This window comes from Lissotriton vulgaris, chromosome 11, assembly GCF_964263255.1.
Source record: "Lissotriton vulgaris chromosome 11, aLisVul1.2, whole genome shotgun sequence".
Taxonomy (NCBI): Eukaryota; Metazoa; Chordata; class Amphibia; order Caudata; family Salamandridae; genus Lissotriton; species Lissotriton vulgaris.
In genome coordinates, this window is record NC_141699.1 from 720,715,412 (window position 1) to 720,741,899 (window position 26,488).

General features: G+C 47.5%; 1 protein-coding gene across 2 annotated transcripts in view; it reads left to right on the plus strand.

The window, feature by feature from the left end:
- The window catches only part of UGGT1 (UDP-glucose glycoprotein glucosyltransferase 1), an 849,443-nt gene that overhangs the window by 177,156 nt on the left and 645,799 nt on the right, over nucleotides 1-26,488 (plus strand). For both annotated transcript variants that reach the window (XM_086943802.1, XM_086943803.1), the window contains exons 10-11: nucleotides 18,621-18,720; nucleotides 19,114-19,174. In XM_086943802.1, the coding sequence (XP_086799928.1) occupies nucleotides 18,621-18,720; nucleotides 19,114-19,174 (161 nt within the window). The remainder of the gene's footprint in view (nucleotides 1-18,620; nucleotides 18,721-19,113; nucleotides 19,175-26,488) is intronic.

The following is a 26,488-nucleotide window of genomic DNA, read 5'->3' on the forward strand; positions in this document are numbered from 1 at the left end:
ATTCTTCTATGCTCACTATAATGCACACAAGCAACATGTTTAGTGCACCAGCATTATGAATACATGTACCCTGCAACCTAACCTTACGATAGTTGCTTCTGACAGCTAGACTTTTTATTAAAAGGTGTGCCCAGCAGGCTTCAGCTCATAATCAGATTTGAGAAAAACTCAGTTTGTGAGACCCCCATAAGGCACATTCGCCACACAGGAGAAGTTAAAATATCACAGGTCTGAGACTGAAAAGTTGGTGTTTTTACAGATTAGAATCCATTTTCCTAACAGGGCGGGGAAAGGGTTGCACATCTAGAAAGTCTCTGTAATATAGACAATGGTCTTTTCAGCTTCAATTCCCACTCACCACTTAAGCTCAGGTGCGCTGTGAGAAGGCATCGCTGCTGTGTCTTCAAGCATGGTGGCACCAAAGTACAAGGAGGGTGATTGTGGACACTGAGGTACATAGAATAATGTCCAGCTCTCAGCATTCCTGTTCCGGAAGTGTGTACACGTAGCAGAGATTGAGCAGTCGTTGGCTTTTGTGTGCTGTGTATACAAATGCAGCTGTTATTCTAAGTTGGGCGAGGGGAAGCTTCTGTGTAATCATAATCTTTGTGTAAATAAAAAACACTGTGGGTGGAATTTCTATCGGAGTCCAGCCTTCTCTTTCTCTTCTTTTGTCTGGTAGGATAGCTGACTAGATCCACTCAGAGATGGTTCTGTGCAACTTTCAGATCACAATATGGAGACTGGGTGGTCTCAGACTTTTATACTTCTGAGATTGTGAAAAGGGGTTTCAAGTCTGGGGGGGGGGGGGGGGGGGGGGGAACAGTAGGTGAGCTACAAAATGTGTGATGTCCCAACTTTTGAGAGTGAAGGGCATAGCGTATATATAGGCCTGTCAAATGCTCGTAAAGCTAGAGGTGGGCGATACAGCAATTTAACACGAACAGCTGATCCAAGGGAATGTATGACGTTACAACGCATACATTTACACCTCATGCACTTAAAACGCAGTTTTTACATCGCAACATCCACTACAATGCATTCCATTACACCGCATGACACTACATCGCATATTAAAAAACTACCTTTACAAAGCATTCCATTACAACGCATACCATTACATTGCATTAAAGGTAAGTACTGTATAGTATAGGGGTAAAAATTACTATTCTAACTACAGGCGGTGCAACAGTAGGGTAAGTGTTGGATAGTGTAGGGGTACTATGTGTTGTAATGGTATGCGTTGTAATGGTATGTGTTGTAGTGTCTGCGTTGTAGTGTCATGCGTTGTAAAGGATGTTGTGATGTAATGACTGTGTTGTAAGTGAAGTGCGATGTAATTCCTGCGTTGTAAAGGTTGTTTCCAGATCCAAGGCTCCGAGCTGGCTCGTAATGCCTGAGCTGGAGCTCAGCCTTGAAAATATTTGGCATGTACATGTTGAAACAGACATGGTGTCTTCAAAATCCTAAAAAAGGTCTATTTGTTTAACAGAGGAAGCGTTTCACCTTGGTGCATCAGAGTATATCTCCGCATTGAGAACTATTTATTAAACGTGAGAGGTTTTTTTTTTGCCTTGGTTTCTTTTAAAATATTTTTTTATTTTATATGAACATAACAATCGGGGCAGCGATACATACAGTTGGTACATCATACAGTGCGGTTATTGCGGGCACAGCTCAACTTTGTTCAGTTTTAAGATACAATAAAAAAAAAAACAAGAGCATCGACACCTCAACACTTCATCATTCCATTACAGCCAGAGTCTTCTAGTCGGAGTCAACCTCCTCCCCCTCAACGCGTGGCGGCTCGCAAATATAACCCCGAAACTTGTTCCAAGCCCCCAGATTTTTCCCCATTTCCCTGGGCATCCACGGTGGATGAAGACCGCTTTCTCCGTCACCATCGCCTCATCCATGTCTCTACACCATTTTCTAAGTGTTGGCAGTATTGTTGAACCTCATAACATGGCGGTATTGCGCTTCGCCATCATCATGCCCAACATTACCAAGTCCTGCTGCTGGTGGTTTAGATCATTGGGTTCCCACACATTTAGTAAACAGCGACGAGGCTCTGGCAACAAGGAGATATCTATAGTTTAGGAAATCGTGCGCATTACCGCCGTCCAGTATGTTGCCATGTGTCTACAGTCCCAAATAGTGTGGAAGAACGTTCCCTCCTCCCCGCAGTTTCGTAGGCAAAATTTATGTGTAGCTTTCCCTATCTTGTGTAATGTCGTTCTAGTATAATACGTACGATGTAGTATTTTAAGTTGGACCAGTTTTAACCTAGAGGGAATTGCTGTTTCCCGGGGGGAGGAGAGGGCCTCCTGCCATTCGGAGTCCTCGAAGGTGCCCACTTCCCTGGCCCAGTTCTGTTGTAATGTGGACGTCGTGTCTGGGAGGTTGTTAATGAGTTTCCTGTAAGTCAAAGAAGTGGCCTTTTCCGGCATATGTTCTGTCAGAAGTCTATCTTCGAGAGGAGATGATTCCTGTAGGACAGTACCTGTTGGTATAGCCGACTGGAGTGCATGCTTAATTTGTAAGTATCTGAACTTCTCCGTCTGTGACATCTCGTATTGCGTTTGCAGATGGGAGAAATCTACCACCTTGCCCTCCTTCCAGAGATCACCCACCACCGAAATGCCAATGGTGTCCCAAGCTTGGAATCCCTTACTGTTATGCAGAAAGCCTAACTTGCAGGAGTCCCACAGCGGTATCATTTGCGTGATAGTCCCCGAACAGCGAAGACGTCTGTTAGCCTTGTACCAAAGCTGTACAGAGTGTTGCGTCTGGCCAATCAAATCTGGAGGCAGGCGACGGCAGTAAAGATTACCTAACAGCCCCTTACCTTCCAAAGATTGTCTGTCAGCAAGGTATGCCGGCTCGGTCTGTGGGGCGTGTAGCCAGAAGTTTATCTGTTTAAGATGTGCTGCCCAGTAATATAGCTTGACATTTGGAAGTGCTATCCCCCCATCGTACCAGCTTCTAGTCGGCTTATCTTGTGCGATTCGGGCTGGCCTCCCGCCCCACAATAGGTGAGAGACCTCACCTATTGTGGGTCGCAGCTATAGCTTTAAAATATGTTGCAGGGACCAGAGACAGGGTGTTTTCAAGCACGTATAGAAAGCGCGGGAGCGCCATAATTTTATATAATGCCGCCTTGCCTAAAAGCGTGAGAGGGAGAGCCTGCCATACTTTGACGTCTCGTTAAACCGCTCCAGAAGGGGGCGGAGATTTAAAGCGTAAAATTCGTTCGGGTCCGGCGTAATGTATATACCCAAGTATTTGAACGCCGTTGCCGTGGTTCTAAGGGGGCAGCTCACGGGTAAGACAGGTGGGGGGCCCGCGAGGACATAAAGGAAGGACTTGGTCCAACTAATCCTATAACCTGACACCCTACCGAACTTCTCACAGACGTTCAGTAGTTCAAGAATAGATTTTTTGGGGGAGGTGAGATATAAAAGGATATCATCCGCGTAAAGGGATATGCGATCCTCCCATACATCGGTCCAGTAGAGTCCTTTGATAGAGGGTTCCCATCTGATCCAGATCGCAAGTGGTTCTAAGATCAGCGCAAAAAGTAACGGAGACAGTGGGCATCCCTGCCTCGTGCCTCTGCCAAGAGGGAAGTCTCGTGAGATGTGCCCATTGACGGCGACATGCGCCAGGGGCTTAGTGTATAACCGGTGTCTCCAACCGGTCGATCGCGAGCTACCGGTAGCTCACCACCAACCTTCTAGTAGCTCGCGGCCTGGTGCCCACTTTTGTGCCCTATCACTGTTGTTATGTTTATTTTTGGGCCTTTTCAGCCTCGTGTTTGTTCTTGCTGGAGTTCCTTCCGGGATCGCACTGCTGCCATTGGCTGTTAGTTAGCTGGAGCGGGGAGAAGCGAGTGATGTCGGCTTGGCTTGAGCAGTGTTAGATTGCCTACGCCAAGCATTTACAAAGCATATGAAGTGAAGGTAATGCAAACGCGAGACACAACAGCATGTTACAATTAGTACACATGCTACACTAGAGCCTTAGAGTTTGCTGCATGATTCAATGAAGCGGAGACTCACGGAACCCTGCCGCGGCCTCCTTCATACATCTGTTGTGTAATCAAGCTGCTCCCAGCAGCACTGGGCTGTTTTTAAAAGACTTCCACAGGCGTTTAAAATACTTCTCTGCAGCCACTATGAACCAGCATTGCAGGCAGCATGCAGTGAGTGCACTCTCCTGAGCCTCAGGCCCAGTCGAGAAAGATGCCTGCGCAACTTCTGTCTACAGTGACGCCAAAAGCAAAGCATCAGCATTGACCGAGGTCAATTAGGGACGAATTATGCCTGCAGCCAGCAGTGTCCTTGATACCACTCGACCTACAAGAGCATGCCCCTATGTGAGAGAGCCTCTGTCCCTGTTGTACGCGTGATACCAACGGATCAGCACAGCAAGCACCAGCAGTAAAACCATGTTATGGTAAGCCCACAAATAATTATCTGGGTGCACTTTGTTGTGAACTAAATCGGGGTGTCGGATGCTTGGTTAATAACAAGTATTAAGTAGTTCGAAATACCGCGGCCATGAGGTGTAGCCTACATGTGTAATCATTTTTTATTTACTCTTGACCTGAGGTCGCTGTGTAGTTTGTGCTGTACAGAGAGGTATCTCTATCTATAAAACATTGTACACTTAACAGTTAGCACACTGATAAAACAAATGACCTGTCGAATGTGGTAATGACAATGTTTGTCCAATTTGAACCTTTATTTGAAACGTCTTTGACTGGCAAAATGGTTATTTTGTATGCATCTCAACCTTCATTTAGCCCATATTTTTAAAAGAAAATAAACAGTGCTGCCTTCTACTATTGTACACAAGATGATGCATTTAATTCTATGACCAAAGTATTTTATTTTGCCACTAAATAAAAAAAAGACTTTCCTCTTTAAAGGGAGAGCATGCAATTGAAGTTATTTAAACTGCAGGCTAGATAATAGTTTTAAACATTTTCGAGGCCTGCTCTGTTTTAAGGTCAGACAGTGTGGTTTGTGACCTTCCATTTCCGGGATTTTACATCAGTTTCAGGGCTTTGCCTGAACTTTTCATGTCTCACTTATGGGTCATTTGAGATATTTCTTTGTTTCCATGGATATTATTGTTTAGTTTCCATAATAGTGTGCCTGGGCCTTTTTTCTTTCCCATTCCGACAAGCAGTGGCCTCCTCTTTCACGTCTTGTGTTGTGTCACTATTGTGGCGTGTGCTTTATTTTGTTGTCTCACTATTGTGTCTGTGAGTCTTCTTAATATACGGCCCACATGTCAGTAATGTGGCATGTCATGGCCCTACCTAATTATTACATTCGCACCTATTGGCCAGGAGCCAAGGCTTACACATGCTGCCCAGTACCCATCGTCTTCCTGTATGGCTGCTTTAGTATGCCAGCTTGTCTTGAACAGCAGTGATGGTCTTCAGGCTGGGCCCTGGGGAATGTACTTTTCAAGGGATACTTTGTCATTTTCTTTTTGTGTGCAGTTTTATAGCGCAAACTAGAACCAAAGGTATCATAGCGCTTTACATGAGCACCAGTTACGTTACAAACTGACACATTACTTTTTGTTAGGCACTGTGAGATTAAGTGATTTGCCCAGCCCCAGAATCACAGAACGTTGAGCGCCCCTGGCGAGAACCGAACCTGGTTGCGCACCACAGAGTTCCACCGCCCTAGCCGTTTAGCCACATTCTGTCCCCATCTTTAAAATGGCTACACTTGATATCTGTCTGCTTCTGGTTATTAGTAGGTGTGTGCAAAACACGTAATTTCCATTCACGCAATTAGGTGAAATTTTGGAAAAAATAGGTCCAATCATGCAAAATGCTTTAAATGCCAAATTTTAGGGCTATAGTTAGTACTTTATTCTGGGTCTGGGGGGTATATTTAGCCAACTTTCTCACAGCATAGCTAGCTAGCCGCCTTGCTGCGCTAAGATAAAGGGCAGGAATAGACAAGCATTTAAGAGGGTAATCATGGTTGGTTGGAGAAATAATATTTTTTAGGTCGGAAGGTGATATTGTGGTGTGGGTGATATCAGTCACCATAAGCCTGAGGTCCCAGGGCTGTGTCACAAAAGTCTGCTGCTGTCATGAAATATTACCTGGAGTAGTTTTGAAAGCTTTTCTTAATTTGAAAAAAGTCCAACCATGTTTGCTACAAATGTAGGAGAACCCAATCAAATTTTGATTTGCAAAAACTTCATCTTTGTGAATTTGGCGCTTGGTGTGTGTGGTACAATTGTAAGCCCTCTTCCTATTTATAGAAGACGACTAAAGACCATACAAGCCCAGAAGTATGCTTTGGTCAAAATTAAAGAAATGTCAGGTCATTTGTGAAAAGCAGTCCTCCTGTGTTCATAATTACACATAGCTATGGTGGGTTACTTATCTCACTTTCAAACTGTGCTGTTTAATTTACGAGCATGGCTGCTACTCACAAATGGTCTGCAATATAACATTCTAAAGGTGTCCACGTGGTATTAAAAGGTCCTGATTTTGAAGCTATTATTGTGAAAGGTCGTAAAGTGGTTTGACAACAAAACACAAATCAAAAGTCAATCCTTTTAGTGTTTCTAGGGAACTTTAAGTCTTGTGTTCATACCACAGTATGGTGGACTCTGAAGAAAATAGGTTTTTTAACCTTAATGTCAATGAAACTGGGCGTGAGAGGTCTCTCGAAAAAATGCGCGAGTTGCTTGGGGTTTGGTAGCTCACGACGATTTTCACTGACCAGAAGTAGCTCTCACTACATAAAAGGTTGGAGACCCCTGGTGTATAACAAACTAATCCAGGCGCGGAATTTGGTACCGAATCCCATGTGCTGGAGTACTGCGAACAAGTAGGGCCATTCCACTGTATTGAACGCCATAGTAGCGTTGAGTGAGAGAATGACTGCAGGCTCCTTGATATATGCTGTGCGCGCCAGGACCGCGTAGAGCCGACGGAGGTTGAGGGCTGTGCATGAATCTCGACTGGTCCGGACTTACTGTGGACGAAAGGTGTGGCGTCAGCCGCAGCGCCAGCAGTTTGGCAAGAATCTTAGGCTCCGCATTTATGAGAGAGATAGGACGGTAGGGTGCGCAGTCCGTCTCCGGTCTGCCAGGCTTGTGGATTGCGATAATTATGGCGAGCCGCTGATCTCTCGGCAGCTCCCCTGCCTCGAGGCTGTCAGGTAACATATTTAGGAAGAAGGGGTCCGTTGTTTGCACCGTCCTTTTATGCAGTTCAACTGGGAGCCCATTTGGCCCCAGCGCCTTGCCAGACGCCAGTGAGTAGGTAGCTGCCTGTATTTCATCAGTGGTAATGTCCGCCTCCGACAGAAGCGCTGCTTCAGGGGAGAGCTTTGGGATCGTTAGGTTCGAGGCATGTGGGCTGCTGAATTCATATCTGTGCATAGATCGCCGCCTAGTGTTGGGTCCGGATGATTGCACATTGTTGTCCTGGAAGAGTCTTCGAAGTATCACGAGATAGGTGGCTCCTCCCCTGGACTACAGTGCGCATGGGCATCGCCTCCATCCCCAGATTGTTTTTTTCCGCCATTGGGTTCGGATGTGTTTCGGTTCCCTCTGTCGGAACCGATAGTAGTTTTACGTTTCTACTCGAGACCAAAGGATCTTTAGGCTGGGCGTCGGTATTGTTTCGTTCGGGTTATCTTATTCTCAGCTCCGAACGCTTCCTGCCCCTCCGCGTGCTCTCGGCGCGGACGGGCCTACTCGACGCTCCAAGTTCCTGAACATGGAACGGACTCCGTTCAAGAGGTGACTGGTGTGCACCTCCAAGTATTCACACCTCGACGTGCACCCTGTGTGCAACAAGTGTTTATCACCGGACCATGACGAGGCCAGGTGTATGGCCTGCTCGAAGTTCCGGTGCAAGAAGACCCTAAAGCATCGTCGGGCCGCTCGACTCCAGGCCCAGTTGTCGGCACCCCCTGTGCCCCCGCCGGACAACATCTTTGAACAATTTGAAGAAGATGAAAATGTCTTTCAGGTTTCGGACTATAGCCCTGCGTCGGAGGGAGAGGACTACAACGCAGAAGATGAGGACTTTGATGAAGCCGGCGACGAGGTAGGGGACGACGATGGGGCCATTGCCACCGTGGGGGATAGCTCGGAGGAAGAGCACCCCCAGACTGATTCAGGGGCCAATCCCCAACATACGGCCCAGGTCGAGGGATCGCCTTCGGGCCTTACCCAAGACCTTGCTAATAGTCCAACTGCCCCGCCTCTCGGCCCGGCCGCGGACATTTCTGAGGCGCCACTCCCGTTGAAGAAAACGAAAGTGAAGCCATCGGGATCCACACCATCGGTTTCGAAACCGAAAGTGAAAGCTCCACTGGTGGGGCAGAAGGCTCTGGAGGCGTCAACACCTAAGAAAGTCAAAATGGCCGACTTGAAAAGCCACGCCAAAATGGCCGACCCCAAGGCCTCGGGGTCGACGCCAAAGACGAAGGTGGCCGACGCGGCTGCGTCGGCGCCGAAGATGGTCGAGGTCGACGACCCGAAGACGGCTCCAAAGAAGCGTCAAAGCGATTCCAAGGCTCCGGCTGTGCCGGCTCCGACCGTCGGGGCCAAGGATGGCAAGGTGTCGACTCTGAAGGCGCTGCCCCCGGCAGACTCGACTCCCGAGTCAGGGAAATCGCTCGAGACAGTCAAGCCCTCTCCAGCCTTGACGAAGAAGGTCGTTGAATCCCTCCAACGGATTCGAAACGCTGCGGTTCCCGAACCAGAGGGAGTGAAGCCGAAGCCCGCATCCAAGCCGGCGAAGGCGCAGACGCCTATTCGCTACATCCTGCCGCCAAAGTCGACGCCGAAAGCCTTCGCTCCGAAGCAGGGGGCGGTCGTGCCCTCGAAGGAGGTGTCGACGCCCAAAGCGTCGTTGGCGGGGTCGAAGCCTCGGCTCCAGCCACTCGCGGAGGAAGAGCGCCGTGAGGTCATCATCGACGCCAATACTGGGAAATTGTCCCTCCTCAAACGGAAAATCACCGCGGAACCGGTGCTTGAACATTTTCGGATTCCTCTTAAAAACAAGAAGGACTCGGCGGGCGCTTCGGCCCCTATGGAGCCTTCGTCTCCCAAACAAGTGGAACGTTCTCCTACGCGTTCTAACGCAGGGGAAGGTGACGATGAGGAGGAAGTCGAGTACAACTATCCGGCGTACTTGGATCCGGAGGAGGAACATGAACCCTGGTCGGCCGGAGCCGACCCGGATGACCCGCAATCGGGTCAGGAACCGCAGCTCTTTGCGGCAAAGACCTCACCGACGGAGGACTCTGCGGCCTTCAACGCCCTAATTGAGAGGGCTGCAGCCAACCATGATGTCGAGCTCCACTCAGATCCTGTGGATGTGGATTTTTTGTTTGACACTTTCTCAGTGGCAGAGAAGTCAGTCAAGACATTGCCAATGCTCAAAGGGGTGCTAAAGCACGCGCCGGAGGTCTTCAAGGAGCCCACTCGGGCGCGTGTCATTAATCCTCGCATTGATAAGAAATATAAGGCAGCGCCCTCGGATCCGACATACATCATGGGACACTTGCCACTGGACTCTTTGGTTGTATCCAACGCTCGGAAGAGGGCGAATTCACAGACTACTGGTGACGCTCCTCCCCCAGACAAAGAGTCGAAAATATTCGAGGCCTCGGGAAAAAGGATTGCTGCGCAGGCAGCTAACATCTGGCGTATTTCAAACACGCAGGCCCTACTTGCACGCTACGATAGGGCTCACTATGACACCCTAGAAACACTGTTGCAGCACCTACCTGACCAGTACAAGGAGGCTGGGGAGATGTTAATTCAGGAGGGCAAGCTAATCACTAACGCTTCCATCAAATGTGCACTAGATGTGGCTGACACTGCCTCCAGGGCGATCAACACTAGTGTGTTGCTGAGAAGGCATGCATGGCTTCGAATCTCAGGCTTTAAACCTGATATCCAAACAACCATACTCAACCAAACAGTAAATCCTGACCACCTGTTTGGCCCTGAGGTGGATGCGACACTGGAAAAAATGAAAAAGGACACGGACACTGCTAAGTCTATGGGGGCCCTCCAATCTCCGCAGTTTTGGGGTGGTTCCTTTCGCCGCTCAAATTCCAGAGGCACCTCCAGGGGTCAAGCATCGCAATCCACACAGTACTATAAAGGCAATACCCAGACCTCATACACCAACAAGGGTAGAGGTGGCTACAGAGGCAACAATGTCAAGGGCAGGGGACGTGGAAACAATAGCTCCAGGTCCACCGCCGCCAACAAGCAGTGACGTCTTGTCACTGCCCCCCGACCACTCAACACCGGTCGGGGGGAGACTCCAGCAGTTCCTGCCCGCGTGGAAATCCATCACCACGGACAGGTGGGTGAGATTCTTATCCAGTACGGTTACTGTCTGGAACTTACTTCCACTCCACCAAACATTCCTCCAAGAAGCCGTCCTATGTCCGGCGAGCACTTGCACTTGTTGCAGCAGGAGGTCACAGTCATGCTGCAAAAAGGGGCAATAGAGCTCGTTCCACTGCAAGAAAGGGGAACAGGGGTTTACTCCCTGTACTTTCTGATCCCCAAAAAGGACGGATCCCTCAGGCCCATCCTGGACCTCAGGCCCCTCAACTGGTATATTCTCTCGGAGCACTTCCATATGCTCACGTTACAGCAGGTTCTCCCTCTGCTTCAACAGGGGGACTTCCTGGCCACACTGGACCTAAAGGATGCATACTTTCATATCCCCCTGCATCCTTCCCACAGAGTATCTCAGATTCACAATCCTAGACCAGCACTACCAGTTCAGGGTTCTGCCGTTCGGGGTCACCACAGCGCCAAGAGTCTTTACAAAGTGCCTGGCGACTGTGGCGGCGCATCTGCGACGCCAAAACGTCCACGTCTATCCTTATCTGGACGACTGGCTCATTCAGGCAAGGACAGAACAGCAGTGCGCAGACCACGTGTCACGCACTATTCATCTCCTGCACAATCTGGGATTCTCGCTGAACTATCCAAAATCTCATCTCCAGCCCGCCCATGTACGGCAGTATCTGGGCGCGACAATAGACACGCTGGCAGCCACTGCGCAGCCAAATTCAGTGAGAATCGCCAGCATCCAGACTCTGATCCAACGATTCAGACCTCAGCACTCGCTTCCAGTGAAGGTGTTCATGCAGTTGATAGGCATGATGGCCTCCTGCATCTCCATCGTCCCGCACGCGAGACTACATATGCGTCCGCTTCAGGAGTGCTTGGCACGTCAGTGGACTCAGGCTCATGGGCAACTGACAGACCTAGTGTTGGTGAGCGGTCGGGCGTACAACTCTCTGCATTGGTGGAATCCACAAAACCTTTGCAAGGGCCGACCGTTCCAGGAGCCTTTGCCACAGATTGTCCTGACGACGGACGCTTCTCTCCAGGGGTGGGGAGCGCATGTACTCCATTACACGGTGCAGGGACTATGGACACTACAGCAGAGGAAGAGGCACATCAACGTTCTGGAACTGATGGCAATCTTCATGGCTTTAAAGGCATTCAAAGTACATCTGTCCAACAAGGTCGTGTTGATCCGGACGGACAACATGACGGCCATGTACTACATCCAGAAGCAGGGAGGCACACACTCTCCGCAGCTGTCTCATCTGGCTCAGAGCATGTGGAAGTGGGCCATTCAGAGGAACATCTTCCTCATGGCGGAGCATCTCCCAGGCAAAGACAACCAGATGGCGGACCTGCTCAGCAGGCACAGCCACCAAATGCACGAGTGGGAGATACACCCATCAGTACTCCAACCGTACTTCCAAAGGTGGGGTCATCCAGAGATAGACCTGTTCGCCACAAAGGAGAACGCAAAATGCCGAAGCTTCGCCGCCAGGTTCCCACACCCGCAATCACAGGGCAATGCGATGTGGATCAACTGGTCAGGCAGATTTGCGTACGCTTTTCCCCCAGCACCTCTGATACCGCTGGTGGCACGCAAACTCAGGCAGCACTCGATGACTCTCATCCTGGTTGCTCCAACATGGGCTCGCCAACCATGGTACACCACGTTTCTGGAACTCTCTGTGGTACCGCATCAGAGGCTTCATCTCACCCCCAGCCTTCTGACGCAGAGCCATGGCGACATTCAGTACCCAGATCCGCAACAGCTCAACCTGGCGATCTGGCTCCTGAAGTCCTAGAGTTTGGCTACCTCAATCTTCCCCCCGACTGTATGGACATCATTCGGGAGGCAAGGAAGCCCACTACTCGAGCTTGTTACGCGGCCAAGTGGAAGCGTTTTGTCATATACTGTGTAAACCACAATATTGACCCACTGGACGCTTCCATTCAGAACATTATTTGCTACCTGTTCCACCTGTACCAATGCAGTTTGGCGTACTCTTCCATCCGCATTCATTTGTCTGCGATGGCAGCATACCTTCAGAATAGGCGACACCTATCCCTTTTTAAGGTCCCTGCTATCAAGGCTTTTCTGGAAGGACTCAAAAGGGTCATTCCACCGCGGACTCCACCAGCTCCAGAATGGAACCTCAATGTGGTTCTTACAAGGCTGATGGGTCCTCCCTTTGAGCCACTGCACTCTTGTGAGCTTCAGTTTCTGACTTAGAAGGTTGCTTTCTTAGTAGCAATTACATCGCTACGGAGGGTTAGCGAGTTGCAGGCGCTCACCATCCAGGAACCTTTCTTCCAAGTACACGCTAACAGGGTGGTGCTCCGCACTAACCCTAAATTCTTACCCAAGGTTGTATCTCAATTCCACATGAACCAAACTATTGAGTTACCAGTGTTTTTTCAAAACCCAGAGTCACTGGCGGAGCGGATGCTCCACACCCTTGATGTTAAAAGAGCCTTGATGTACTACGTCGACAGGACTAAAGATTTTCGTAAGACCAAGCAACTCTTTGCTGCTTTTGCCTCACACCACAAGGGAAATGCTATCTTCAAAGCTGGGATCGCTAGGTGGATAGTGAAATGCATTCAGATCTGTTACGCTAAAGTTAAACGCACTCTCACAATTCCACCAAGAGCCCACTCCACCAGAAAGATGGGGGCCTCTATGGCTTTCCTAGGTAACATTCCCTTAGAGGATATTTGTAGAGCAGCTACATGGTCTACCACACATACTTTCACTAAGCATTACTGTGTAGATGTGCACTCTAAACAGCAGGCAGCTGTTGGCCAGGCTGTTCTCAAAACGCTTTTTCAAACGGCTGCAGCTGGCACGGGCGGCCGCCGCTAATGGAGGGACTGCTATGTATTCTATGCACAGATATGAATTCAGCAGCCCACATGCCTCGAACTGCAAATGCTACTTACCAGTATGCATCTGTTCTTGGCATGTAGGGCTGCTGACATTCATATCGCCCGCCCTCCTCCCCGGCGCCTGTAGCAGCTGCAGTATTTTCTTTACACATATTTTTTCATACTCTTAGCATAGGGCATCACTCACATATGTCACTCCATCTCTGCCAATGGCTAAAAACAATCTGGGGATGGAGGCGATGCCCATGCGCACTGTAGTCCAGGGGAGGAGCCACCTATCTCGTGATACTTCGAAGACTCTTCCAGGACAACAATGTGCAATCATCCGGACCCAACACTAGGCGGCGATCTATGCACAGATATGAATGTCAGCAGCCCTACATGCCAAGAACAGATGCATACTGGTAAGTAGCATTTGCAATCCTTAATATATTCATATGCTGCAGCAATCTTATAAGATGCCCGGGCAGCATTTATTTGTTTATAATGGTCGACCAAGATGTCGACTATTCCATTAGGATCAGAGACCATGGAGCCTGTGGGTGATGCTAGTTGTGCAATGACTTTTTTCGCTCTTTCTTTTCTGTCTAGCCAGGCTAGCATTTTCCCTGCTTTATCCCCCATCTTGTATATCCTATGATGAGTGGCTTTGATTTTACTTTAACGTGAGAGTTTTTAAACATTAACTGATAAACATTCCTGCCCCCGCCCTGATGAAAATGCTGTTAACGAACCAAGACGAATGTCAGTTGTCACGTGCACCCTATTTGTGGTCTAAATTCTTGATGGAGTAACATTATCGGCTATTGAACCAATTACAAGGGCACTGCACACACTACTTGCAGGTGCTCTCTGTCTCCATGAATAACAAGCATTGGCATAGCAAATAGGTCTCGCCTTTGGTACCTTATAAGTGTTTAGTTATCCAGCACAATATCCTTGGTGCAACATCATCAAGTGTTAAATTGCTAAACACTTATAAGGTCCCAAAGGCAAGACTTATTGCTATGCCAATGCTTGTTTATTCTTCTTTTGGTCCATGTCTACCACCATTTGGTGCCAGGTACGTCCCCTGTGTGATGTCAGAAGGTATCCTGGAGGTCGACATGCGTGGTAGCCATCTTCAGATTTTTTTCCTCCGTGGGGTCTGGAAGCGGGACTGGAAGCTCTGAAGATTTTTTAGATTTTTCCCAAAAAACTTCAAGAAAACAGGAAAAAAAGGCTACAGTGAATCGCACCTTTTATCGACGCCGTAACCGGGGACAAGAGTAGCGCTCCGGCGACAACACCACAGAGGACCTCGTCGGTCCACAAATTGAGAGGTTGGGGACATGGAAAACACCCCTTTCACGTTTTGTCCCAAATGCCACTACAAGTACGCTCAACGCGATCCACACAACGTCTGCAACCTGTGCTTGCCCAAGGATCATCAGGACAAGGACTGTGAGGCCTGCACGGCATTCCTTTTGAAAACACTGAGAAGCCACTGAAACCAAAGATGTTGCAGACTGCTAAGAAGACATCGTCAAAGACCTGGGTTTCTCCAGCGATGAGGAAGGATGTGGAGTACCAGCAGAATCGACGCACGATGGACGGACGTCGAAATTCTAGAAGGGGGCTCAGAAAAAGTCCACGCCCACAAGAAGGTGAGCAAAACAACTTACCTCTCCAAGTGGTGGTCGCTCCCAGAAGACCTTCGTCCTCAAGCCTGCAGTGTGTTTGCAAACCAGAGAATTTCCATTGAAAGTTAACAGGGCACACAACGAAAAAACAGCACCCACCTGCCCTAGTGCCGCTGAGAGTGTACCTTTGGTGCTAACTTGAACCCCAATTTGCCTTGAGCTTAAATCAGGAGCTTGGCTCCCACAACCTTGCGGCCTGCTCGGAGCAGTCACCAAGCGGAGGCCCCTTAACCTCCATTGGATAACATTGGGCCTCAACACTTTGCACCCGGCTGCCCTAGTGCCGCTTAGGGTGCTTTGAGAGTGCATCCTCGATCTTGGGGGACCCCTGAGACTAACCCCAGAAACCGAACTCTCACAACAAAGTACTTACCTCTGAACCAATACCACTATTTCCTCCCATAGGATAACATTGACTGTTTTCTATGAAAAGGTTTCTAAGTGTGGAGTTGGAAAATCTATAAAATTCTCAAACTGTATCCAAATAACCAAAACGGTTTTACTTAACTGTTTACAGAAAATGTCCCAGTGTAGTATCCAGGTATACTACACTGTGTAAGAAAAGGGGCTTATTGGGATGGCCTCCAGATAGGGGCTGCAGGGTTCATTGGGAGATTTGAAGCAGATCAAGGCTCACCAGATCCCAGGTCAGGATCGCAGTGGAGACCTCGTGAGGTTGGGCCACTCAAACTCGGGCCAAGGGCGTCTGTTGCAGACTCGCGGATTTTGTCGGAGCCAGAGTCTATTGGTGAGCAAATCCGGTGTTCACAGGAGACTGGTTGGGGAAGGCAGGGCAGGTACTCCGGGTTTATTGGGACTGCTGGCTGCAAGACAGACCTGGGTTTCGCTTGAGCAGGTCGAGGTCGGGACAGGCCGGTAGGGCCAGGGCCAAGTCATTTGGTGTCCTTCTTCCTTTAGCACAGCTCTTCGGTCCTTCTTGTATCTTGTCTGAGGAGGCAAGGTTCAGGGTTGCCCCTAAATGCTAAATTCAGGGGCGTTTCAGGTAGGTAAAGGTTGAGACCTACGGGTCCCTTCCTTGAGGTGGGTACACCCCCTTTTATGCCACCCTCCAGTGGGAGAGGGGGGGCATTAGCCTCACTCTGGTTGACTAGGACCCACCATCTTCAAGATGGCGGTGACTAAGAGTTGTGCCTCACCGCACCCAACTGAGGGGTGGGGTTGGCAACGGTGGGCACACCTCTCCTCCTATCTTGGATTTCCCGTCGGTTCTCCCATCCAAAGTGGGGGTCAGAACAGGTGGGGCCCAGTTGCTGGGAGCAGCAAATGGCTGGGTCAGCTCACAAAGGCGTTAAGCTTTTGAAGCTTCCCCTTCGTGGACCTGCCTGTCCTGGGGGAGGAGGCTTGGCACCTCTGCCCAGGATGTGCTTTGTTTCTGGACCCCGAGAGTGGGAGGCTGTCGACCCAGGGGTCCAGAAACATGTCTGGGGGTGGCAGCTGGCGAGCAGCCAGTCAGCCAGGACACTAGCGTTAGGTTGTTTTTTAGGGGCATCTCCAAAATGCCCTCTGAGTGCATTTTAAATTAAATCCCACACTGGCTGCTGTGTGGGTTTAATGTTGTGAGAAGTTTGATATCAATCTTCCCAGAGTTTAGTAAAGCACTGTAGGGGCTCATGCACCTGTACCCTCACCAGTTGTATAGCACACCTAGCTAGAAGGGTGGCTTACCTATGCAAATGCACAAAAGCGAAAGAGCTGACAAATACCCCTTAATGGTGCCCACTGCAAGTCTTTGCAAGGCAAAAGATAAAATGAACAACAAATTATCTGATCGTTTGGCCATTAATGATTCTATATTATGGGGCCCTCACCAGGCCACAAATGTGTCCCAAGCCCTGGCAAGGCTAGACTTTGTACAGGGATGCCTGGCAGCAAGGGTGACTGCCACAACTCTGCGAGGAAGAATCTCTCACTCAATCTCCAGGCATGGAGGTTTAGATTGCACAGGATTGGGTGCATGACCCTGCCCTGCTGCTAAGACAGGAGATCCTCTCGAAGGGGGAGACTTATCCGAGGGCAGATGTTTCTGCCCAGAACTTCCGGGCACCACATACTCCTGGCCCAATCCAGAGCCACTAGGATGCCTTGGGCCCAGCAATTCCTAAGCTTCCTTAGAAGGAGGGGCAGGGTCTGCAGTGGTGGAAGAGCATACAGGAGTTCTGTGCTCCATTCTTGCTAGAATATATCTGAGTCTTTTCGGACACTCCAGTGCACAAATGATGGGACACTGCACTTTCACCAGTGCTATAAGGCATAGCCAGGGTACTCCCCATTGTTGTAAGATTCCCTGCTCCACCTTGGGATATAACTTCCATTGATGATCTGCCAGGTGTCGCCAGCTGACTTTTTCTGCCTTGTCAGTGGAATCTGTCTGTCTGAAGATTGCATTCCTTGTCATGATAACTTCAACTCGTTGCCTGAATGAGCTTTATACTCTGTGGGGCTACCTTTCACCACTGTTATTTCCAGATAAAATGGTGTTGAGGACCAGAGTGGCCTTTTTTGCCAGTGGTCAAGACTCCTTTTCATGTTAGGCTAATCACTCCTCCAAACTGGAACCTAAGAGACTATTGAGCTTTTGCATTGCTCCTCATACTAAAGATCATTGGGTGGACAATCCTTGTTTTGTAGTGTTCCCTGGGGCAAAGAAAGACAAGGTAGTGCAGAAAAGTATTTTGTCATGGTTGTTAGTCATCTGCAGATTTCTTATTGTCCTTCCGTCTCCCCGTTCTGCGGATTTGTCTCTTAACCAATGCAAAAAGTTCCCAACCTGGAAATCTGCACACTATTTCTTCTGATTATAGTGAGCCTCCGGGTCAGAGGGAGTGGGCAGAATCAAAAAAGAAACGTATGCCTGCATGCAGAGGTGGCACTTATATGCAGCTTTTGTTTTATTGTCACTTTGGGGTGGATATAAGTCAACGTGGAGCCACAGGATGCCACCTACCAGTGCACTGGAGCGATGCTGCTAAAATGGTCTGAATTCTGTCTGACACCTGGGGATGTCCATAAGGTGGAGAATCTACTAGTAGATGGAGTATACACCAGAAAGAGCATCGCTAAATGGAAGTAACTTGTTTGATGGAGTCAAATGCCTTTTTGGCATTTAATGAGAGGGTTGTCACAGGTTTGATTGGATTACCTGTATAAACTAAGCAACCATGTCTGTGATTATGAAGTGTGGACCTAAATGAGATGATTAGATGTAGAGTTGATTCTCTTGAACTTTGGCCAGGGATTTTGTTTCCACATTTAGAGATGGGCCTATATAAAGCCGTTAATCGGGGGTTTACTTACTTTATGAATAAGTATTTCAGTGGCCAAGCACGGCTCTGGGTAGAGACAGCCCTCCTCTGCACACTTCAGCCTCGGGAGGATGTGGATGAAAACCTTACTTGACAATCTTTGGAAAAACTTAACAGGCAGGTTATTGGAACCAGGAGCTTTCTCCATTCATAACTTAAATTTCTAATGTGTACATTATTGTGTAATTTCTGATAGCTGTATTCAGATCTCCTACTAAATTAAAATGAAAGCTGGTTTAAAATTCACTGCTTGTTTCACGTGGACAGGAAAGTCCGTGTTAATAATCAATAGTGAGAGCCTTTAATTTACAATGGTGTATATTGTTTTGGATTCTTGTTTCAGATCTCAGTTACCAGACTGCTGCCCGTATCCTGTCTGCCCCAAATTCTGAAGCACTAATGGTTATGAAAGACCTCAGCCAGAATTTTCCCACCAAAGCCAGGTAAAAGCGTGTCTCCGTTTATTAGTAAAGCGGGTATCTGACTGTGGTAGCAACAACCAGTACACCAGACTTTGAAAGTAAGCATCTGCTCTCAGTTTCATGAATGACTGGTACCCAGATTTCACCTTCCTTAAGCAGATTAACTAGCCATTATTTGCAAATCCTGTTCAGGCTAAAGAGTAATCGAAGACATCCAATGAAAACAGCCTGTGTCAAATATAAATGTTTGTTATAGTAAATAATTGCATCAAACCTGTGATCTTTGACATTTCAGTAGCTGATTGACAATTAAAGTGGGTTGTTTAAAAGTTCTCTATCCGATTTGGTGCTGCAGCACAGTTAACCAGTCAGTGTGTGACTTGTGTAAATTATTGTAATCTTTGCTCCACCTAGGGGATTGAGCAGGACTGTTGTCAATCAAGAGCTCCGAATGGAAGTGGAAGAAAACCAAAAGGTAATTGTCGTGTACAGACACCAATGTAATAGTCAGTCATACGTTTTTGCCAATATCTTTGAACAAAGTCCCCAGCAGGGAGAAATCTGTATTATCGCCAGAGTGAACGTTTGATTGTAAAGCTGTCAATACAGACTGATTTAGTTGCAAGTGTAAGTCCATAGGAGACAGCTATAAAAGTAACTGGGTGAATTGTTTTAGCGAAAATCTTTTTTTTTTTTTCTCTTCTATTTGACTTCATACACAATTTAGAGTTAATGGCTTCAAAATAAGGACTGATTGTGTCTCCTTTAGTGAACAACCATTGAATGATGCAGGTCCTAGTGCCAGCTCCCCCTGCAACAGTTCTCCTGTCCAGCTTACCTGGAGTACAATGCCTTCTGCTGCCTCTCTATCTGCTGCCCACTGTTTGTGCCTCCTGCTTGTTTCTTGTTCTGTTTTGACTTTTCTGATTGTTTTTCTGCCCTCCATTTTGCCGTTTCTACTTGTTTTTCTGTCTTATGTTTTGCACTCTTGTGCACAGTTTTTTTTTCTGCATGTTTTTCTGCCCTCTGTTTTTCCTTTACTGCTTGTTCTTCTGCCTTATTTCTGGCCTTTTCTGCTAGGTTTTCTTCCCTTGTTTTGCCTGTGTCTGCTTGTTTCATCTCTCTTCATGCCGTTTTCTCGAGACCTGGCTTTTTGATTGAGACCTGGCACCCTAGTGCCCAGATGTCCCTTTGGATGACAGTGCCACGCTCTACAAATGCTGATTTGATAGATGCTTGAGCTGCCGTTAACACCATAGACTTTGTTTCTCTGCTGGAATGAACGGTAATGGTTGCCTTGGCATCTGGACAGGCCCTGCAGTGATTATGTTAGTGTTTTTTTAGGTCTTGCCTAGCGTTACAGCACATGTGCTGCTCGCTCGGCGAGACCTATAGTGAAAGAGGAGATTTTACAAGGGGACTTCAAGCCCCGCCCATCATTTTCATTGTGTTGCGTCAGCGTAAATGCTAAACACTGGTTTCCCATTGAAATTGATGCTTTTTGGCCACTGCCCATTCTCCATTTCTTCCAGCCCATCCGGACTGGGTCGTCTGCTTCACGGCTGTTGTGAAGCACTTTCTTGTCTTTAGGGGGGGCCATATTTTTCTAATTAGCATGGCCTTGGCGTGGCCATGCTTATTAGAAACATGAGCCCCCCCCCCCCCCCCCCAACAAAGATAAGGAAGTCTGCAGGCACTACCCAGCACACTGAGTTCTCCTCTCTTTAGCCCCCGACCACCCCCCACCCCTCCACCCCGCCTCAGAGCACATGTAACTCAGCAGACTGAAGGGCAGCACCTCTCCTCTGGCACCGTGTTCTGACCATTTAAAAACGAACTGGTGCCCGATGAGCCTGCGAGTCGATAACCACACAATTGCTGGCTTCCCAGTGCAGTAACCTATAAGGAGCACCTCAAAAATTAAGCTACTGAACACCTTGGCAGAAACCTGCCGTTGTATGGTAGCAGCTACGCGCACCCATACCACAGCGCCGACAAATGTGAGATGGACAGAGCGCGACACGGCTGCTGCAATGAGAGCTAGCGGAGCCCTGGCCTGGCGGCAGCGAAGTATGGTCTCTGACGGACACAACGTGGAGCCCACACAAACATCTGAGCCCGCACATCGCTCAGACGCAGAGGCGGCATGCTCCGGGGGACAAAGGAAAAATCGCCATTACTCCCATAGCCACACAACCTGGAATCGCTGCAGTTGGGAGGACAAAGAGCGTTCCCTTGGCGCCCCCGATGTCTGTTGCACAGCGTTGGGAGCGGGGACAGCTTGAGACTCGCAGAACGCAGGCAGCCTGAGCAAGGCAGTCAGCCCCCCCCCTACAGGAATCCAATAGAAAAGTACTGAAAGAGTCACAAAAAAGCATGCATACCAGCTTATAAACACTTTCTAAATCAGGCACAATTAGGATAAATCCTATTTAACCCAGTCACTTCCGCCAACCTGTCCCGTCACTTCCACCAACCTGTCCCTGAAAGCGGGTCATCCGAGACCTAGATTTACAACTGCGGACAGCTAGGCTGCTGCAGCTGGCTCAGTAACCCGCTGAGCTATTTCACCTCCCCAGAAAACATCATTCAACTTTTCATGTGCCTCTCTCAGATTCTCGATGCGTTCTAGGTAATCCTGATATAAGCCTGAGCTGCGGAATAAGGTTGTGGTAGGCATCCTCTTGGGTATAACAGTAGGTCAGGTTGGTGAGCCACTCCTACGCGGTAGGCCGGGTACCTAGCTGATGCGAAACTTGACCTCCTCGCTCCACTCTCTGTCCAAAGAGAAGTTGGGAGGGTGTAGAGGTTTCAATTTATCTAGCTCCAAACCCCACCTCGAAGATCCAGTTCCACAATTGTCCCACTATGCCCCGATTTTCAAAGGGCTATATGTGATGCTGCTACAGGTTGCAGCCTGTAAAGAGGCCATGCTTCTTATTTTTCGTACTCTTGCGGCTCGATCTGGTACACCTTTAAGCACAAAGGATCCACAGGACATTCCTGTTTTTTCCCCACAACCTCATTCAGTTACGGAACAGGCTCTCCATACTTTGAATGTAAAATAAGCCTTCATGTACTACGTCGACAGAATTAAACCATTTAAGAAGACAATACAAGTTATTTTTGCTTTCTCCAACCCCATCCAAGTCCAGCATTGCCAGATGGATAGTTGAATGCATTCAGGCATGCTATTTTAATGCTATGGGGAATCTGCCCACTCTTCCTAGAGCACCCACTATTCTCAAGAAAGGAGCCTCTATGGCCTTCCTCAGGAAAATTCCAATAGCTGATATGTAAAGCAGCTACTTATTCCACACAACACACTTTCACAAAAAATTACTGTGTGGATGTTCTAGCCCACCAACAAGCTATGTTGGGCAGCAATTCTAGGTACACTCTTTCAATCTGGTACAACACCCACATGCTAGCCACCGCTTTTGAGAGGACTGCTTTACAATCTATGCACAGCATGTGTATCTACAGCCGCACATGCCTTGAACAAAAAGTTTACTTACCCTGTAAGCATCTGTTTGTGCATGTAGTGTTGTAGATTCATGTGCGTCCACCCTCCTCCCCGGCCGCCTGTGGCTGTGTCAATGTCTGTTACTATCTCTTCTTCCTCTAATGCATGGTCAAGTCTCAATATATCGCTTCACATTCGAACCTCACCCACCGTGCGGGATAACAATCTAGCAATGGAGTTGATGACCATGCACATTGTCACCAAGAAAAGGAGTCGCAGTACCTTGGGACTCAAAATACTTAATCCTATAAAAAGAATCTGCACACATCAAGGCCCAGCACTAGCCCAGTTGGCAAGGACGTAATCACCCCTATAAGTCCTTAGTAAATTGTACCCCTGGTACCTAGGGCATGGGTTATAAAGAAGCTCCCTAATGACTGCAGCATGTCTTATGCTACCCTAAGGGACCAACACACAGATTACATGCAGATTGCCACTGCAGGACGCGTGAAATGGTGCAAACCATTTTGAAAACCTTACATGGCACACACTCCCTATGCCATGCCAAAGTACAGTGCATGTAATATATGTAGTCAACCCTACAGCAGGCCTTAGAGCCCTAAGGCAGGGTGCATTATAGTCTATATGAGGACCTCTGCGTAAGCCAGTGGTTCCCAAACCTTTCGATCCGGGGCTCCCTTGACCTATTGGCTGTTGTCATGCGGCTTATGTCAATTTGCTGGGGAATGTAAGCCCGGCCTCGGGAGTACTTCCATTTTTCTTCCTGAAAATAATCGGGATGGTTGAATTATAATCCATAGATTTAATCCGAGGAGGTGTATACACATGTTGTTGAGTTAGATTAACGAGTCTGCCTTTCCAGAGGGGTGGTTTTAGAGCTGATCTTCTTTAAAGATTTTGTTTTCCAACCTCCCCAAACCCATCAAAGATACCTGATGGGACTAATACACTTGTTTCTTCTATTAAGTTGTCTTTCTGACTCTTGATGTAGGGGTCTTCTGTAGATATCTGTATTCAAGGCAGCCTTTTTAGTGAAATACTTTGGCCAGGCGCCAAAACGAGTTCTAAAACATTTGCAGATCTAAATCTTTCCTGTCCTTCCATAATGACAGAGTATTACTTAGAAACCCCCATCCTTCATGTCCAAATTCTGTCGACATTCCATCTTTACAGGGAGATTGTTCCTCTGGCATTTTTTTACCATGTTCCCACATCTGCTGTCCTGAGGAGACTGCAAATTCTGGATATAAAATGTTGCCTTTGTTAAGACCAAACCACGTCTGTATTCAGCAGATCTTTAGGGGACAAAGATGCTGACAGAGTAACTACTAACCCCACCATTGCCAGCTGGATCATATCACATCATTCATCATCCATTGCTGCACTTTGTCTGTAGCCAAATCTCCATCTGCTATGTAGGCACACTCCGCCAGGGCTAAGGCAATATCTGTGGCCTTCCCCATGGATGAACCTCTCTGATACATGTAGCACAGCGAAGTGGGCTACCACTAAAACATTGTCATCACCAGGCTGTCAATGATTCTTCCTAGAGCAATTCAAAGTTTGGGCAGGAAGTCCTTGGCAACCTATAAGCCTAGGATTCTCTATGCAGCTTTTTTTTATCTTCTCACTTTTCTTTCCTCAGGGTCTACCAGTGTTTGTCTTGAATTTGTTTCAAATGGAAAAACTATAAAGGAAAAAAACAGTTTTCGTTATCCAGTACCACATCTCTAGTAATCATCAACAATAGTGATTCAAGAATGTTTGTTTGATGTCCGCTGTGGTTTTGAGATCTATTGTGATATTCACTAGTTGGCCCCTTTAAGACCTCTGTTAGTACAATTATAGAGGGATGCTATGTATGGTGGTATAGATATCAGCAAATATACTTCCCCATCCCACATTTTCATACTGAAAGGCACATAGCTATAATTGTGTTGGCGTCAGTGTGAGGGTATCCTGTCCCCTTTAGTTAGACATTTGCCCATCTCAACATTTGTTTGTGGGTTGCAAAGCTATGTTGGATGCTTGTAGTGCTGTGTGCAATGGTTCCATCCACCATTGTCTGAAAAACAGGTTGTCTCAGCTGTCTCTAGACCGATATTAATGTATAAGGTGTATACCCCACGTAAATCGGCCAAGTCTGTCATGGAAACATATGTTTACCCCTTCTAAACCCATTTGTAACATGTGACAGCTCGGCCCTAAACCACTACATTTGTTCTAAAATGTAAGTGGGTCTTCCATGTCCTCATAAGGATTATACTGCCCAGAAAGGTCAACCAGAGTGTTCCGGGTAAAGAGCCCCATGTTGCCATTAACTATAGCAAAAGGTACCCATGAACAACATGTACCACTTTTAAATTTGGAACATGCTACCTCATATAGTTGAGGCACTAGTAACAAAAGTGGTTAAAATTGGTGTACATTTTCTGCTCGGTTTACAGACCCATGGCTAGACAATGGTAAAGACAGTCTAGACAAGTCTTCTTTGTAAACTAATAAACTTAAGAAATCTCTGGACCGAGGGAGAGGGGAATTTGTAGAGTACCCCGGGCACACTCCTTTGGTAAGTGTATTCCAGTAATTGAGTAGGGACCCTTGAGTCCCACAAGAAGTTGGGACCACCCCATCACTGGGCACCATTGTCCCGTGCCAATTGATTTTTTTGGATGGCCTGGTAGATTTTACTTGGCCCTAAGCTTTTGAGGTCTACCTCTAAGCTCTCCGAGTGGAGAATACAGACCAGTATTTCACTGGGCCACTTGAGAAGCAGCACACCTGTCAGCCACTTATCTGGCATTTGTATACAGGGCCCCAAACAAGTTTGGAGAAATCATTAAACACATGGTATGTCTTCTATATGTAGAATACACTGTTTTAGTAAATAGTTTTTTTTCTTTAGTTTTTAGTGTTAGTTTTTGTTTTTTGGGGGTAATCACAAGGGTGATTTCATAAATCTGGATATCCGTGAATATACGCTTCAGCGCTACAAACATTTGCCGTAGATATGGTTTTTCCAATGTTTATGTAGCGCATTCATAAATAACATTTTAATTGTAGCAGGTCCTGAAACTGACAGAATAAAGTAGCTGGAAAAACCTTTGGATATTTGTGACTGCCAGTAGCTGTATTTCCCACTACTTTGTCACTAGATAAACAGTTTCTGGCAAATCTTTGTGGCACATAAATGTATGTTGTAACCTTTAGTCATGTGCCACTTTTCTCTGGTCTCCTGCACCAACAGCTTAAAGGCTGAAGAAAAGGGTTTTGGTATGATGACGAGACAGTTATTCATTTTCATAATGTTGCATTATCGATCATTGACCTTGTTACTATTAACTTTTTCCACAAAGATGTACAGCATGGGTACCTGTAATATTATGTTCGAGGCATGTGTGGCTGTAGATCCACATGCTTAGCATAATCCTGCCATCTAGTAATGGGCTCGGTGTGTGCAAGTTTTTTTTCTTCAAAGTCTTTTGAGTCTCAAGGCATGGTGACTCCTCCTCTTGCTGGTAATGGGCATAGTCATCGGCTCCATTGTTAGAATGTTTTCCTCCGCCGTCTGGTTCGTACGTGTGCTCCTCTGCTCCATCTCAACATCGTTGTTTCCCATTATTTAGGCCGTAATGTCTGTATTGTTTTCGATAAGTTATTTCTAGATCCCCATTAAGCGTTCGTCTACGCCGTCGCCCTTTGGAGCAGTTCTCCATTTTTGACAGCTGCATCAGATACACCCAGCCCTGGCTCGGCACTGAAAGTTCAGCAAAAGACTCATGCTCCCTAGCCATCGTAGTCAAACCGAGCCTCCGAGTCAAGAGCGTTGGCGCTGAAAGCTCTGTAGTGTAGTTCCTAGTTTCCCACTAGGCTCTGCGCATTGGAATAACATAAACAGTAGTATCGACGTAGCAGTGCGGATCTTCCAGGCCTCCACTGACTATGCTAAACTTAATTGGGTGTGTTACCAACTAGCTCAGAGGTCACTGGAAACTTTCTTCTCTGCATAGGAAGTGATCAGCTTCCCTGGCACAGACAAGAAGGGATTCAGCTTTCCAACAACCGTGCAACATGACAACTTTGCTCCTCAGATTAAGAGTCAATCTCTAGGGTCGTGTGAAACAATAGACATGTATTTCACTCAGTCAGGTTAGTGCAGTTTACTTTCACAATATGTAGAGACTAGAGAGACGGGCGTTTGTCAATAAAGGGTTAACATTTATTGAACCGTCTTTCTTCTCGTACAAGAGAAATGTATTGCCACAATTGCAAGACTTGTTATTATAAAAAGTACGTACAGTA